Source organism: Saccopteryx leptura, chromosome 9 (genome assembly GCF_036850995.1).
Source record: "Saccopteryx leptura isolate mSacLep1 chromosome 9, mSacLep1_pri_phased_curated, whole genome shotgun sequence".
In the NCBI taxonomy this organism is placed as follows: domain Eukaryota; kingdom Metazoa; phylum Chordata; class Mammalia; order Chiroptera; family Emballonuridae; genus Saccopteryx; species Saccopteryx leptura.
Window position 1 is genome coordinate 79213135 of NC_089511.1, and position 15936 is coordinate 79229070.

At 52.8% G+C, this 15936-nt stretch overlaps 1 protein-coding gene across 2 annotated transcripts in view; it reads right to left on the reverse strand.

The window, feature by feature from the left end:
• Positions 1-1229: 1229 nt before the first annotated feature.
• DLG5 (discs large MAGUK scaffold protein 5) overlaps positions 1230-15936 on the reverse strand; it is a 114458-nt gene continuing 99751 nt past the window's right edge. For both annotated transcript variants that reach the window (XM_066349183.1, XM_066349184.1), the window contains 12 exons: positions 15541-15703; positions 15277-15410; positions 14457-14603; positions 13212-13395; positions 12476-12624; positions 11581-11751; positions 10539-10735; positions 6841-6984; positions 6486-6613; positions 5208-5317; positions 4396-4505; positions 1230-2944 (listed from right to left, as the gene is read on the reverse strand). In XM_066349183.1, the coding sequence (XP_066205280.1) occupies positions 2841-2944; positions 4396-4505; positions 5208-5317; positions 6486-6613; positions 6841-6984; positions 10539-10735; positions 11581-11751; positions 12476-12624; positions 13212-13395; positions 14457-14603; positions 15277-15410; positions 15541-15703 (1741 nt within the window). In that variant the 3' untranslated portion in view covers positions 1230-2840. The remainder of the gene's footprint in view (positions 2945-4395; positions 4506-5207; positions 5318-6485; positions 6614-6840; positions 6985-10538; positions 10736-11580; positions 11752-12475; positions 12625-13211; positions 13396-14456; positions 14604-15276; positions 15411-15540; positions 15704-15936) is intronic.

Genomic DNA, 15936 nt, shown 5'->3' on the forward strand with positions numbered 1-15936 from the left:
CAGCAATTTGTCCAGGCCCTCACTGATTTGAGCCTGCATGAGACAGACACCGAGTTGGTGCTGAGTCAGGCGGCGGTGGCCTGTCCCCACTCGACCTCATCCTGGTTTAGAGACGGCACAAATCCCCTGCGGGTGCCGCGCGGCAGTGCACCTGGGCTGCCCTGCAAGGCCTCGGGGCACCCAGGAACAGGTGTGATTTCAGCCACCTAACTGCTCCTCCACTTTAAAAAGGTGTAGTGGATTTTTCCTTGTAATTGTAAATGAAAACCAATTTCCCACAGAAAATTTTGAAAACACAAATGTTTAAATAAAATTACTCATAATGCTGCAAGTGCACACAGTTAAGTTTTGGGTAACATCACTAAGCTCTTTCAAAGACACTCTTCCTAAAACAGTCCCCCCCCATCCCATCGACCTTGTACATGGTAAAAATGACGCAGCAGCTGGCCCCTCTGCAAACGGGCGGAGTCTGGGCAGCTCCACGTGGGGAGGGGTGCACCCTGGGTCCCAGCCAGTGCTGGCCCCACACAGCTCTATGCCTCTAGTGGCCTCAGGTCCATGGCGGAACCTGTAGGGAGGGACCAGCAGCAAGTTTGCCCCCAATGGCTCGGCCATCACAGCAGCAAGACTTTTCCAGAACACTGCCCTCAATCTCCTCCAACAAAAAAAGAGCAGCCTAAGAGGGCTCTTCTGTGATGCAGGCCTCAGATCACTTAATAAGGCCAGTCTTGGCCTCCTGGCCACTTTCCCCAGCTGTTCCGCCACCTGGAACACAGGCTTCCAGGCCCAAGCAGGTCGCCCCAGAGAGCTGTGCAATGTGGATGGTGTCGCACCGCAGCTCCCATGCCAGGCAGGGCCTTTACCGAGAACATGCAGGGTGCCCTCCCCTTTCTCCTCACAGCCCAGTCCCACCCTGCAGACTGAGTGTGAGCCCCTGAGGGCAGGCTCCGAGTCTTCCATCCATCAGCCCCCAGCTGCAACCACCACCCACACTGCTGGAGGCATGCAGGGAGGAAGGCATGTGGCCGGGCTGGGCGCGGGCAGTCAGAGGCTGACGCAGCAGGTACAAGGGGCTCTGATTATCACCAGCTCTGGAAAGAACCTCACCCATCAGCCAGCTCAGTTACCTGCTGCTGGGGAAGAAACCACCTTGAACTCAGGAATAAGGGAAAGCAGAGGCAGCAGGAAGACAGCAAACAGTGAAATACAGGTCTCTTCATCACAACAAGTTACAGAAATTGACCTTTATTTATTGTACTAAAGTCTTTAATTTTTGATACAAAGTCAGGTTTCAGTCCAGGAAATCCCAGTCTGTCAGAACAGTACCTGTGCACACTGTCCGGCCTGGCCCCTCTGCCTGCGGCTCCGACGCCCGGCGCGGGGTCAGGAGCAAGGCCGGGCAGCCCACGGCCCACCTCAGCGGTCTGAGCGCCGCAGCGCGTACCTGTAAAATGAAGGGCAGCACTGAGGACTGAAATGTGTCTCTTTTTGAACAACTGTGCAAGAAAATATATCCCTTTTTTAAAAAAACGTCAGGATGGCTAAACTACAGTCTAGTGTCTAGAATTACAAATAATAAAATGAAATCAAACATTTCTTGCTAGTAAAATGAAATGTTAGGAACAGTATTAAAATATAGGTCCTACCGCAGTGACACTTACATGGAGCCCAGTACAGTACCTATAATTAACAGGACACACAGTTTAGGGAGGGGCTACATCCAATCTGCAGCCAGATACATCCAGCATCAGAAGTGCAAAAAAAACCAAATCAAAACAAATGAATCCCAAATAAAGACATCCCCGTGAGTAGTGTTCATGCTGTGAGTGCTACAGCCAAGATGAATGAAAAGATCCCACAAGATCCCACTCTGCAATTTTGACAACACTCACCATTAGGCACCCCCAACACTCTCAATTCAAAGTTTGAAACACTTTTCATGCAGAGCTGACGTCTGCCCCTCTACAGAGTTTAGTACCCTGCAAGCACGGCACTGATAGAGGCCGTCACTATTTACAAGCCCACAGAGGAGCCGATGGCATGCCTCGGCTTAACGTCATGCCCAAGACTAGTTGTCACGGAACCCAAGAGGCTCTGGCAGACCAGCCAGGATGCTGAAATGATAACTGCAGATGGAGAAGAAAAGAGAGGAAGTGGACGGCAGGAGGAAACGTCTGAGACAGGCTGGTGAGACTGCCGAGGTCGCTGTACTGGGGAGAGGAGGAGAGAACACTGCCGTGAGCAAGTCGACCCACCAAGGCACTGGTTCTGCCACCACAGACGTCCATGCATCTGCAGTCGCAATGTCCTTCCAGGAGGTGCCACCAAGGAGGCACAGTTTTTCAGAACTCTGGTCCCACTAACGAGAACCTTCCAAAGCAAAGTAGCCCAATGAGGTTTCAGAGTTGTTTTGCTGAAAACAGGAACAAAACCAACACAAAGGCAACACAGGAGATCTACGGCTGGGCCCCGACAGCACGGGCCGTTCAAGTAAACATAAACAACCAAACACTTAGAAGAGGCTTGTAAACTTGTGATATGAAAGGTTCTTTTTGCAGCATCTCTGATCAGCTGGCTAATGAAAGGTTGGTGTTGAACCTCTCTATCAAAGTCTTTTGTTTTCTGTTTGTCTTAAAGCACATGTGTGAGGGAGACGGTCTGCTGGGCTGGGGCTGGGTCCCGTGTCTGCAGCCCTCTGACTCAAAGGCGGTGCTTCTGGCGTCCTTGCTCCCGGATCCTTCCCCTCGGGCCACACACAGACAGACCTTCTTGAGCTGCTGGAGCTGAACCAGGTGCTGCCCGGCAGACAAGCCGCGGTCGCGACGCAGCACACTGCTTCTCTACAGCGGGCAGGCTGGGATCCACAAGACTTTGTTTTGTTCTTGATTGACCAATGCCAAGATCTGAGTGCAAATGCTCGACAGGGTTCCTCCCTGGACGACCCCTGCGAAAGAGCCCAAACACCCACGTCACTGAGTGCAGAGAAAGACCTGGTGTGAGGCAAGTCAACACGCCCTTTATTCCTGTCCCTCCGCCTGTTTTGAACCACTGCCTCACTCCCACCCACTCTCTTCCATCAGCAGGAAATCAGGGAAGAAAAAAAAATTAAAGAGTTGAACACAAGTCACTTTGACTTTTTCTGTGTCTCTGGCCAGCTGTTCAGTAGGATGTTGAAAATATGGGCGTAAATGAAGGTTGGTGTCAGATTCTGCCAGGCTCCCTGGCCCCTGTAACAGGGTAACCAGGACTCAACCACTGGCCTCACATGCAAGTGTGCCTGGTGCCTAGTCTAGCACAGGGAGCCCAGAGCCCCGGAGAGCCGTGAGGGGTGCGTCAGGGGTCCTAGTCAGTCACAGACTTGCGCAGGAAGCAGGGCAGGTTTAGGAGCTGGACATCCATGGACCAGCGGGGACTCCCCAACAAGGACAATGGCATGCTGCCACGGACCCAGCCATGCTTGGCAGGCTTCTCACAGCACGGGTCATGCAGACACTGGACCAGGCGCAGTGTGCTCCAGAGCACAGCGTCGGCAGACGACCAGCGTCCCAGCTGCGCACCAAGGTCCGTGCAGGAGCTGCTGGGGAGTGTTTAGAAACTGCTCTAGAAATGTACACGAGCATCTGAATCTAATAAAAGGGCAAGGGTGGTATTTTCTAAGTTTTGGAGTTTTACATTTCCATTTCTCTAGTAACTGTTAATGTATTTGACTAAACACTGGTCTGTGATGGATTAGAAATTAAAATACATCCACACATATGCAGACAGAAGCACCGAGGCGGGTTTGAAATAACATAAGAAGTTACATAAGAAGCAACAAACTAGATGACAACACCTCTACAAGTTAATTAAAATCATGTCCCGCCTCTCTGTGACCGCAGTGTTATTAACGCCCCTACAAACGACTTGTGTTTATGGAAGAGGTCGGAGGCCAGAGTCGATGACAGTGGGAGTCAGGCTTCCCCTGGATTGCTTCGTTTCAGAGACTAAAGATAGTAAGGGCGCAGATTCTCTGACCCTAACCTCACGACAACACTGCCCTGCCCTGGAGGGTGCCGGAACAGAGGGTCACAGCCACCACCACCGAGCTGCCCACCCGGGAACACTGAAGTTATGTTCCAGGGTGTGCGACAAGCCTGCCGCTGCACATGCAAAACAATCTGGGTGGACAAGGCCAGTCCATGACCCGAGGCCAAATCAGTGAACCTTGCCTGTCACACTACAACACTTTGAGCTCTGCCCTGTGCCTGCAACAAGACCTCTGCCATGCCAGTGCCCACAGCAGCCCTCCCAGGCGTCCAGAGAGCACGGGCCATCACCACCTCTAAGAATGATGTCATCAGGGCACCTGACCCCCTCCCCTCCCCACCGCCCCTTCCCCAGCCCAGGCACACCTACCTGTGAAGTACCTATTGTATTCCTGCTCAATTTTCTGAGCCGTCTCAAACTGCTCTTTGGAATGCCTCTGAGTCACCTTGTCCTTCAGGTAGATGGGGTCTCTCTGCTCCCTACAGGGACATTCAGGGAGCCACACTGAGCCTCTCACTTCCCCAGGCCCTCCTCTGCCCTTCCTCTGTGCAAAGTAACAGGACGCCCAGGGCCACAGGGGCCTAGTGCTCCCTGCATAAAGCACAGCAACAGCTTGCAGGCCCCACGGAGAGTTCTGGGAAGAGGGGGAATGTGGGCACCCCAGGGCATGCACCTAGTGAGCAGACACCCCCGTGGCCCCGAGAGCAGGTACCAGAAGCCTGGAAGCACAAAAAGGCAAAATGGAGAGGGCCTCGATGAGCTGTTAGCCCAACCAGGACGGAACCTGAAGGGCAGTGAGAGCAAAGCCCCGTCCGAGTCACAACCTGCTTGTGGCGGAGCTGGACCTGGCCAGGGAGCTAGTTCCTGTGTCCTTGTGAGCACCAGCTGAGAGGCCGGAGGAGGGGAGGCAGGGCTGGGGTGGGGTGGGAGGGCAGCTCTACAGACAAGCTGGACATGCTTAGAATTGAGGCAGCGCCCAAACAGGGCAGAGGCAGGGTGTGAGGGGCAGAGCTGGGCTAACACTGCCTGACTGCAGACGCGAGCCTGAGGCAGCAGGGTGGTTCCCATACAGCTGCCTATCTTCAAGGCTGACAGGTCAGTTTCATTCTTCCACCCCCACCCAAAACCCCACCCCTGCCACCTTGGCTGTTTGGGCCAGCCTGAAGGAGCCAGCCACCTACTTGATGTGCTTGGCACTCTTGTAGTGGATGAAGATGACAATGGGGTAGAGGTGCATGTGGTGCAGCCGCTCAATGGCATGGGGGGCGATGTCCAGCAGACAGTGTCGGTTCTGAGGGGACAGGGGGAGCATGAGCGCCAGGGCCAAGCCAGGGGGCTGGGCCTCGGAAACACCGAAGCCCTTCTTGGGGACACGTTCCACCTTTCTCTGCCACCAACAGGTCCCACCTCTCACTCACACTGCTCTTACCTGACTCCATAAATGAACCCATAAAGTTCCACCCACAAACAAGGAAGCAATCATCTTTCATGAAGACCATACGACAAACCATGGGGAAAGCTTACCCCCCAAACTTTTCCCCACAAGCTGTCAGTTCTAACGGGTCAAGGCTGAGAGTCGGGGCCAAATGGGGTCTGGATGGAGAACAGCAAGCACCCTTTCCTACCCTCAGAAACCTTACTTCTACCAGCCTGAGCAAATGAAGACTCGAGACCCTCAGCAGGGCCTGGGGGAAAGGTGTCTACTTGGTGGGTCTGTGACTACAATGTGTCCCAGGTGTCCTGGGGCTCCAGGCAGAGTGGGCAAAGGAAGACCACGGGCACTGTGTCTGTGGTCTTCCCAGCCTCCAAAAGCTCCAATGAGGGGCCCAAGCACTGGCAGGCTAACATCCTGGGCCCCTGACCGGAGCTCATCACTCCAACGGGCCACCTACACCTACAGCTGTAAGAAGCCAACTACTCAACAGGAGGACACCAGAGCCCAGGGAGTCAGCAGACAGCCTGAGAAGGCTGCAGCCCAGGGCAGCGCCCATACCCTGAAGGGCTGCATTTCTAACCCACGTAGGTGCTGTCCCTACTTTCCCTCATGCTACCTGCAAATGGACCCTGGATGTTGAAGAGCCTACAGATGCACAGCAATAGGGCTCTTGGCCTCTCAGGGGCAAGGGCCCTGATGGAAACTGTGTGCCCTGTCCCCGGAATAAGGGCCATAGGAAGTTCTACATACAAGCTCAGCAGACACGCCTGGAACCCTGTTGTAGAATTACCTGGGAGAGGCCTTTCTTAGAGTTCAGAGCTCTTGTCAAAAGGGGAGAAGGGACCTGTACACAAGGTGACCCTACACTCCTCTCCCAGACTAACTCTCTATGAAAGTGCAAGCACACAGAAGCAACGGGCACAAGCCCCAAGCGGGTCCATCCAGGCAGAGGCCTAAAGGCATAGGGTGGTCCAAGTCCAGTGCTCAAACAGGCACCGAACCCTCTATCTGAAGTAACGGGTACCTTTTCTATGATCTCTTTTATGGAAGCCACCGTGGTCACATCAAAATGGCCACTCCTCCGCTTGTAGTCGACGAACAGGCAGTCCTTGACACCGCGCTCAATGGCCTGCTGGGAGGCCTTCATCACCTCTGCCAAGCACAGCCACAGGGGTCAGGAGCCTGCCCTGCAGTGGCTCTGGGGAAAAGCACTGGGCAGAAGGGCTGTGAGGAGCCTCATCCTGCTGTCCTCCCTCCCAGAGAAAGAACCGGAAGCCATCGCTGGTCTGAGCCCAGTGAGGAGGGCTCTGGAACACTGGGACCTGGCCTTAGGAGACGGTGGACACGGTCACAGGGACAGGCACGGAGGGGCCGCTTACCAAGGGGGCATCTGCAGAACTTGCCAGGCGCCTCATTCATCAGCATTTCCTTCACCACGTCCAGCAAAGGCCCCAGAATCAGAACGGGCCTCAGGGAGGTGCAGTCTACTTTCTGGACCCGCTGATAGGCAAGGCTCACGGAATCTGAGGGAGAGAGAGGGTCAGTGTGGTGGAAACCCATCAGGAGTACAGGGAGGGAGGCTGACTGGGGGTGCACTGTTCCCCCGGCCTTGCTAACTGCAAGCACCCACAAATCCATAGCCAGGGAGTGACCAGCTCACCCCAGGTTGCCTGGGATTGGCCCAGTTTTATTTTTTTTTATTTTTTTTTATTTTATTTTTTTTAAATTTTTTATTTATTTATTTATTCATTTTAGGGGGGAGAGAGAGAAAGAGAGAGATAGATAGATAGAGAGAGAGAGAGAGAGAGAGAGAGAGAGAAGGGGGAGGAGCAGGAAGCATCAACTCCCATATGTGCCTTGACCAGGCAAGCCAGGGTTTTGAACCGGCAACCTCAGTGTTTCCAGGTTGACGCTTTATCCACTGCGCCACCACAGGTCAGGCGGGCCCAGTTTTAGAATGAGTCCCACATCCTGGGCACACCAGGGCACGGTCATTTTGGAGTCCAGCACAACTGTCCCTGTCTGTGAACACCCAAGTCATCTCAGCACTTTCTTCTGCTGAAATTCTTCCTTCTGTGTCTGACGCCTGCTCAGCCCACCCTCAGTCCCCATTCTCTGCACTCTGAGGATTGCCATGCACAGCCTCCCCTGGAGGTGGGCAGTCACGTGACCCTGACTTGCCCAGGACAGTGAGCAGAGGTGAAGCTCCCACCTCCTTGACCACTTTCCTGTGGGCTGAAATGGACAGAACCAGGTATGGTGAGGCAGCTCTGATCCTGCAGATGAGGACAGCCCTCAGGAAGCAGCAGAGCACAGCCAGAAGGGACCTGGGTCTCTGGGTAACCCCCAGAACAGAGCTGTCTCTCGGGGAGCATCTAGAAGCTTCTCTGTACAGATTATTTCAACCTGCTGACCTGAGCTATTGCCAACAATGCAGGAGAGGGCTTGTTGGCCACATTTAGTGTTTAGGAACACCGGTGCATTTCTAACTAAGAGTGCTAAGGAGTCCCAAGACAAAGAACACCCTCCAAGAGGAATGAATATATCCCCTCTTTTAGAAATCAGAATACTACAGATAAAGCCAAACACCCTCTCCGACACCTTTCTCCAGCACTGGTCCTCATCACTTCCTTCCAAGGAGGAAGTACACCCTTCCAAATGTTTCTTATTCTTACATGTTGATTTTTTATTTGTGACAGAGACAGAGAGACAGAGAGGGGGACAGATAGGGACAGACAGGAACGGAGAAAAATAAGAAGCATCAACTCTTTGTTGCGCTGAAGAATCAATGAAGAACCTTAGTTGTTCATTGACTGCTTTGTCATATGTGCCTTGAGCGGGGGGGCTCCAGCAGACCAAGTGATCCCTTGCTCAAGCCAGCGATCTTGGATTCAAGCTGGTGAGCTGTGCTCAAACCAGAGATGAGCCCGTGCTCAAGCCAGTGACCTCAGGGTTTCAAATTTGGGTCCCCTGCATCCCAGTCCAATGCTCTATCCACTGCATCATCGCCTGGTCAGGCTTACATGTTGATTTTTATATGTTCAAAAAGGCTAGAAAATATGTTGTACATATGTATGTATTCAACAACAATGACATGACAGACCCTGTAAGTACTCTGCAACCCCCTGTTCACTCAGTGGTGCTCCTCAAATGCATCTGTATTGATTCCTTTTGATCTCTTTCATTCCTTCTGAACATTCCGCTCAAGAGTGCACTGCATCTGTCTGTGCATTTCCCTGTCTATGAATAATAAGTCACCTCTCCCTCAACTGACTTGAACAAGGATCAGGGAACAACTGCTAACATTCCATACTGCAGGTAACCAACTTAGAAGATTCCTGTTCCTCCCTGAATAATCTGCTTCATCAGAAATCCTTACGGGGTTTCGTACGTAGCAGAGCAGCTCCCTCACTGCGATCTATTGAAAGTCAGCCCTCAACACAAGGGTTTGTAAAAAAAAAAAAAAGAGAGAGAGAGAGAGAAAGAATGAAAAAAAAAATAAAGAAAGAAGTCCTCATAATAACAGACCCACAAGGCTTGAGAGCATCTCACTAGTCACTGAATCCAACCAGCATGAAAGTATAAAACTCCCAGTAACAGTAAATATACAGACAAACCGAGAATTTGGAAGGAACATGGTAGAGATGCATAAATCACTTTTAAATCTCGTATAGATACTAAACGCCAAAAGCATAAAAATAATTATAAATCTATGCTAATAAATACACAGTATAAAAACGCAATTGGTGTCATCAACAACATAAAGTAGGGCGGTCAGAGATGTAAAGCAATTTTTATGTAAGATTGAAATCAAGTTATTACTTTAAAATGAATTGTTGCAACTTTGAAGATGTTTTATGTAATTACAATGCTAATCACAAAGAAAATAACTACAAAATATACACAAAGGGACATGAGATGCAAACAAAACATGACACAACAAAAAATTAATGAAACACAAAAGAAGGCAGCAAAAAAGGAAAAGATGGACAAAAGCTATAAGACATACAGAAAACAACACAATGGCAATACTAAGTCCTTCCATATCAATAATTAGCTTAAATATAAATGGGTTAAAACCCCAATTAAAAGACATAGATTGTCTGAATGGATTAGAAAAACAAGACCCAACTATATGCTTGCTACAAAAAACTCACTCTCGGTCTAAGGATACACATAGAATAAAATAGATAGAAAAAAGATATTTCCCACAAATTAGAAACCAAAGAGAGCAGGGGTGGTCACAGCTACATCAGACAAAATGTAAGACAAAAACTGTCACAAAAGTCTAAGAAGGACATTATATAATGATAAAGGAATCAATTCTCCAGAAAAACATAACAATTTTAAATATGTATTCATTTAACATTAGCACTTCCAAATCTGTGAAGCAAATAGTGACAAAAGTGTACAGTTTCTGTTCACAAAAGATGGTTGTAAACAGAAACAAACCATCTCTGTGTTCTGGATGTGACCTTTAGCCAACCCTACTGGCCTTAACAAGCATATCAAAGCTTTCTAGTTGATAATTATGTTTTCCTTAAACTTAGACAATATAGTCATAAATACTTTTGTTAGTAACAGCCAGAATGTCATGACAACCCAGATAAATATTGAACTGCCCACTCAATACTTGTCCGCCCTTACTCACAGAACCTGTGTCACTGGAGGCCAACAATGGACCAATTAAAACCCCATCTTTGCAGCTCTCCTGCACACACAAGTGGCCAATGAAATGTAAAGTCGCGGGGTGGGGCTTCTGGGTAAGTTGGTTAAAGAGGTACACTCAGCTGAGGCACTGCCACCCCCTTCTGCAGCCTAAACATGGACATGATGGCTGGAGCTGCAGTGACATGGCTGACTATGGGAGACCCTGAGGATGGAAGCCACATCTTAGAGAAAGACATTAGGCTGAAGACAGTAGCACCACAATTCCAACCCAGACACTTAACTCTAGACTACTTCTGTGCAAAAGCAAAGTAAGCCTCTATATTGTTTAAGTCACTGTTGTGAGGAATCTGGTCCACAGCACACCCAATCCCAAGAGCCCGCTGGAAAAGAGAGCTCAGCCACTCGCCTTCAAAGAGTGGAATGGAATCACTGGAAAAGGTGTCCAATGCGAGGAGGTCTTTCCCATCCTTGGACCCGCTGCGTTTGTGCTTATGTTTTCTTCGGAAGAAGGACCTGCGTGCAGCCGCTGACAGTGTCTTTGAGGAACTGTTGTCATCTTTGACTTCGGACATGCTGAGCCTCCTGGAGAATTCTTGGTCCATCCTGCATGCAGTCACAGGGAATGGCAGTGCTGGGAAGGGACCATCTCCTGCCCGGCCTGCGGAGAGTGAGGGCTCCCCTCCAAGCTCCTCCAATACTCCCCAGGAGGTCTCATGCATACCTCACCCACCCATGCCACCGAGGACTCTGGAGCCACGGCTGTGGGCAGACACAAACACAGGGCTGGGGGCAAGCTCTCGGAACAGGCCCGTTTCTATATTCAGATGGGTATCGAAAGGCGCTAAGAAAGCCTTCACTTGGTGGCACAAGTCATGCTTCCTGCCACCAGAACAAAGCACTGATGCACACCACAGCGTGGATAGGCCCAGTGCGAGAAGCCAGTCACACAGAGCATGAGCTATATTATGACCACACATACCAGAGTCCAGGGAACTCTACACACACCAAAAGTGTACTAGTGGTTGCCTAGGGCTAGGAAAGGAGCAGGGAAGACAGAGGACAAAGGGGGATAGCTAAAGGCTACAGGGCTTCTTCCTTAGTAATGAGAATGTTCTATAATTGACTGGTGATGGCTGCACATATCTGTGAACATACTAAAAGCCCAGAATTGTACACTTCAAGTCAATTGTATGGCACATGAATTATACCCCAATAAATCTGTAAAAAACAAAAAAAGTTGTCTCCTAAGTTGCCGCTATGCTTCTAAAGGACTGATTTGTGTGCTGCGCTGATTTACACTAGGAGCAACTTCTTAGACAAGCAATTTTGGCAAGACACAGAAACCAGAAGCCGAGATGAGTAGCAGAATGAGTCCTCCATCCTGTGAGATAGGCACCAGGTGCCACACGCCCCTCTAGCCCCCCTATCCACACACACAAAACACTCACACGTATTTGCTGGGGATCTGCCCGCGCTGGATCTTCTGGGCATTCTCATCTAGCTGCCAGGCCATCCAGGACCCAAATGTGCCCTGGGGTAAGGTGTCGTCAACATATAAGATGTCGTCTTTCTTAAAGCTCAGCTCATGCTCCGCCTCTGCCAGCCGGTCATACAGGGCCCTGGACCAGATGACAGAGGGAATAGGATCAGGGGCCACATGCCTTGGTGGCTATGCTCCTGGATCCCTCTCCTGCTCTGAGCTTCCCCAGACCTGTCCTCTCTCCTCATTTTGGTGGCGGTTCCCAAAGAAGTGAGCCCAGGCTTCACATAACAGGACAAAGAAGCTGCCTCTGCTCCCTGAGGCTGGGGCTCCTGTGGACCAGTGCTGCCTCATGCCCATCAGACACAGAACTTGCTAAGGACACAGGCTGCGTCTGCACTTCCATCTGAGCCTTTCCATTCGCCTTCCTCACAAAGTCGAGGCTGACGGCTGCTACAGATTAGAAACTCCCGAGGATGGAAACATGTCACACCCCATCAAGGAGGGAGTCCTACAGACAGGGACTAGCGCCCCACACACTTCACACAGTACTTCAGGGCACTGTGCACATACTGCAAAGAGACCAGCAGACTTGGGTCAAGGGAAGACCAGGACAGGAGGGCGCCCCACCAGAAAATGGGGCTCCGTGGCCTCAAAATCCCCCAAGTCCCCAAACCTAAAGAAGGAACCCAACTGGCCCTCGAGGGATTTTCTAAGTCAAAAGTATCTTGCTTGCAGTTTGGGGCCCAAATAATGATCATGGCCCCACCCTCTGGGGCAAGAACAGAGACATTTACTGGGAACAGTCTTCATCCAAAGCCCCTCCCCTGGCCCGAATCCCTGGAAGCCCAGGCAGCTGGCACCTGACATAGAAGCTGTCACCAGGTAGGCCCTTGACCTTGGCGAGCTCCTCTGGGCGGTACTGCACCTTCAGGTGGACGCCGTCCTTGGGCTTCAGCATCTCCACGTACACCTCCTCCACCGTCCTGCTGCGCACGTCCAGGCCTCCGTACTGCCCAGGGACAGGGGACGGGTCAGACGGTAGGAGCCTGGGGCAGCCTGGGCACCCATGAGGGGCAGGCTGGGGGCAAGGTGTTAATTCAACATCCCCTTCATGGAGAAATCTGTCTGCCTCTCCTTCAGAGTGGGGCTGTCACCTGCCCAGTGTCTGCTCTGTCCTCCACACCAGGATGGCACTGTCTCACCCCCACCAAGGTGGGTTAATCAGTGTTTGTATTCTTTTTGTGGCCTAGGAGAAACCCTGTTTTCCCAATGCTGCACTTCACCTCACTATGCTGCTTGTGTTTTTCCGTGCCTGCCACCCAGCCCCCCATCGCACAGAAGACCCAGTGACAGGCAGATGACACTGTCCATCAGAGTCCTGATGCCGACAAGCGCAGAGCACCTTCCCTCTGGACGCCAGTGCCCAACTGGGGCCCTGCCCACTTCCCCGTGATCTGCCCAGAGGGTCTCAGCAGCACTCGACACTGACAAGGGTCGCCAAGTGAGAGGCTGCGCTCCTCCCCCTCCTGCGCCACCCTAGACTGCAGGAGGCCTGGTGAGCAGCAAGGGGCCTGCGGCCCAGCCGCTCAGACCCACCTCAAGGATGAGGTCCCCCGGCACGAGGCCATCAGGGCCCATGGCAAAACTGTCATCCTCCACCTCGGCCACAAACACACCATGCAGGTTCCCACCACATAAATGCACTCCAAGCTCCAGCTGGGACTTTCTGATGAAGACGACTCGTGGCTCCGAGGGCTTCTTGTTGGCATCTCCCCCCGTCCTTCAGGAAACAAAGTGGAATTCCTCAATCATGCACAGGGAGGGAGGAGGGCACAAAAACGGCAAACAGTGACTCGGGCCCTGACCGTGTCTGCGGGGGTCGCAGACCACAGGGAGTGGAGAGGTGGCACCGTGCCAGGCTGCACAGCTTAGACAGGCTGCTGAGGTTGGGCAGAGGTGAAAACAGGGGCCCAGGTCACAGAGCCCCCGCTTTCTGGCCCAGCTGTCACCGCCTGCCTCAGGCTGTGCGCTCCCACCAACTGCACTTGCTTTCCTAACCCAGTTCTGCCTAAGGAGCGTCAGAGCCAGTACCACCAACCACAACACAACTTCTTAGGCAGCTCAAGGCCCGGGGACCGTGCTAAACCAAAGGGAGGGCCCCTTGCCACCGACGACCTCAGTGCAGTGGGGAGACTTACAAGCTGGCGGCAGACTGAGTGAGGGAAAGGGGGTAGGAACGGAGCCTGGCGAAAGGGGACGCAGGGGAAAAGCCGGCGGGTGATTACAATGCGCTGCAGCAGGTTCCGACGTGACAGACTCCGGTGCAAAGGACACGGAGCTGGCCTCATTCTGAGTGAGGTCGGGCTTGGTCAAGGTCCTGGCTGTGCAGGACTGCCTGCCGTGGCCCATGTGGCCCTCTCATCATCCCCCTCTAGCTCCAGGATGTGCCCTGCCTCCTCCTGCCCACGGGAAAGCTGATCACACCTTGGCCTGTTCTCCACGCTCACCTGTGCATACCTAACCCTGCTCATCCTTAACGGTATAACTTAGCTGTCCCACCCTGTCACACTCCTGACTGCTCCACCGTGGCCTATACTGCCCCCTCCTGGCATGTACAAGAGAAAAAGAGAAAGCAAGAAAGGGCAGGAGGGAGGAAAGAAGGAATAGTGTGTCTCCCACTCCAATCCTGATAGCCTACTGTATGGTCTATAGCACATGGTGACATGGCTGTCCAGTGTCCACACCTCTCAGAGGATGTGCTCAGGCCATGACAGTGGCCCTGCTGGCCCACCCTACTCACCAAGGCACACAGGGGAAGGCTGGCAGCATGCATTTGCTGACCTGGAGCTGGGGGCGCTCTGCTTAGCCGGGGGCGTGCCAGGGCCCTCGTCCTGTTCCATCAGTGGGTCAATGGCAGAGGGATGCTCTGGGGTGGTGGCACCACTGCCCTGCAGAGTGGAGTGGGTGCTGGCAGGGTCCAGATGGGAGCTGGGGATACAGGGCAGGAAGAATAAGGAGCAGCACACAGCCTTCAGCCGCCTGGAGCCACGCCCTCTCCGGTGGGCACCGGGGCTGGGCTGTGAACAGGAACCCGGTTACATGACACTATGCCCCAAGCCCTGAGAACAGCAGATGCCTTGGGAACTTGGGGAACTTGGGCTCAAGTCACCCCCTCTGCAGCATCTGCCTGTCCTCTCCTCATCACCTGTTCTCAACTCTGGGATCCTCTGTGAAGGTGTCAGCCTGGGGGACACACAAATTCGCTGTCCCTTTTCCTCTGTGCCTCTCATCCCCCTTTTCTGCGTGCAGTGCTGCATGGCAGGGGCGTATCTTCCCTCCTGCCACCTGCCCTCTAACCTACAGCACAAGGGCAAACACAGGCAGTGTCTGCTCATGGATCCACACCTCAGGGTGTGGGGCCTCCGGCAGCACAGGGAGACCCAGCCATCTGTTTCCATACCCTCTTTCAGGAGGAGACCTCTTCCCTCTCATATGTCCTTTCCCCAAAATCCAGGGCTAGTCACTCTCCTCCTACAGCAGAATAATGCCCAGAACTTGCAGCTGGCACCCTGGACCCCCCACGATGAGCCACGCACCTGCCACCCATCTCACCTCCCCCCCCCCCCCCCCCGCAGACGGCTCGGGGGGCCCAGGCACTCACCTGGACCGGGAGTGGCTGCTGAGCTGGTGCATGTGTGGGTTGTACTGGGCCAGGATGGTGATGGTGTCACACTGCTGCCCGATGATGAGCCGGGCCTGCTGCTCCGTGGCACTGCGCAGGTTGATGCCATTGAACTAGGAAAGAGGCAGAGGGGGCTCAGGGATGTGGCAGAGGTGGGAATGTGGAAGCACTGCTTTTCCACAGAAGGGAGGCGGGAAAGAAAGGAGGGAGGAAGAAAGTAGTGCAGAAGCAGCTCCCACTCACCTCCAGCAGCTGATCTCCGTACTCCAGGCCGGCCTGGTGCGCAATGCTGCCCCCAGTCACCTTGGAGACGTAGACACCACCCTTCTCTCCACTCACGATGGAGATGCCCAGGGGCTCTGAGCCCCTCTGCAGCTTGACATGGCGTGGCTCCTCCACATAGGGCCTTGGAAGGGAGACAACAATTTTGGGGATTTGGACCCAAAAGAAAGGTTGGAAAAGATCTGAGGCAAGGCATGCAATCAGCTATGCAGGCAGAGCCAGGAAGCACCAGGGGCTCCTAACTGACACAGCTGGACGGGAACATGATGACCCCCCTCTGCATGACAGCAATAAACATCCCTGCAGCCTATGCTGCACAAACACAACACCCCAAGTGGACACGGACGCCACCCAGTC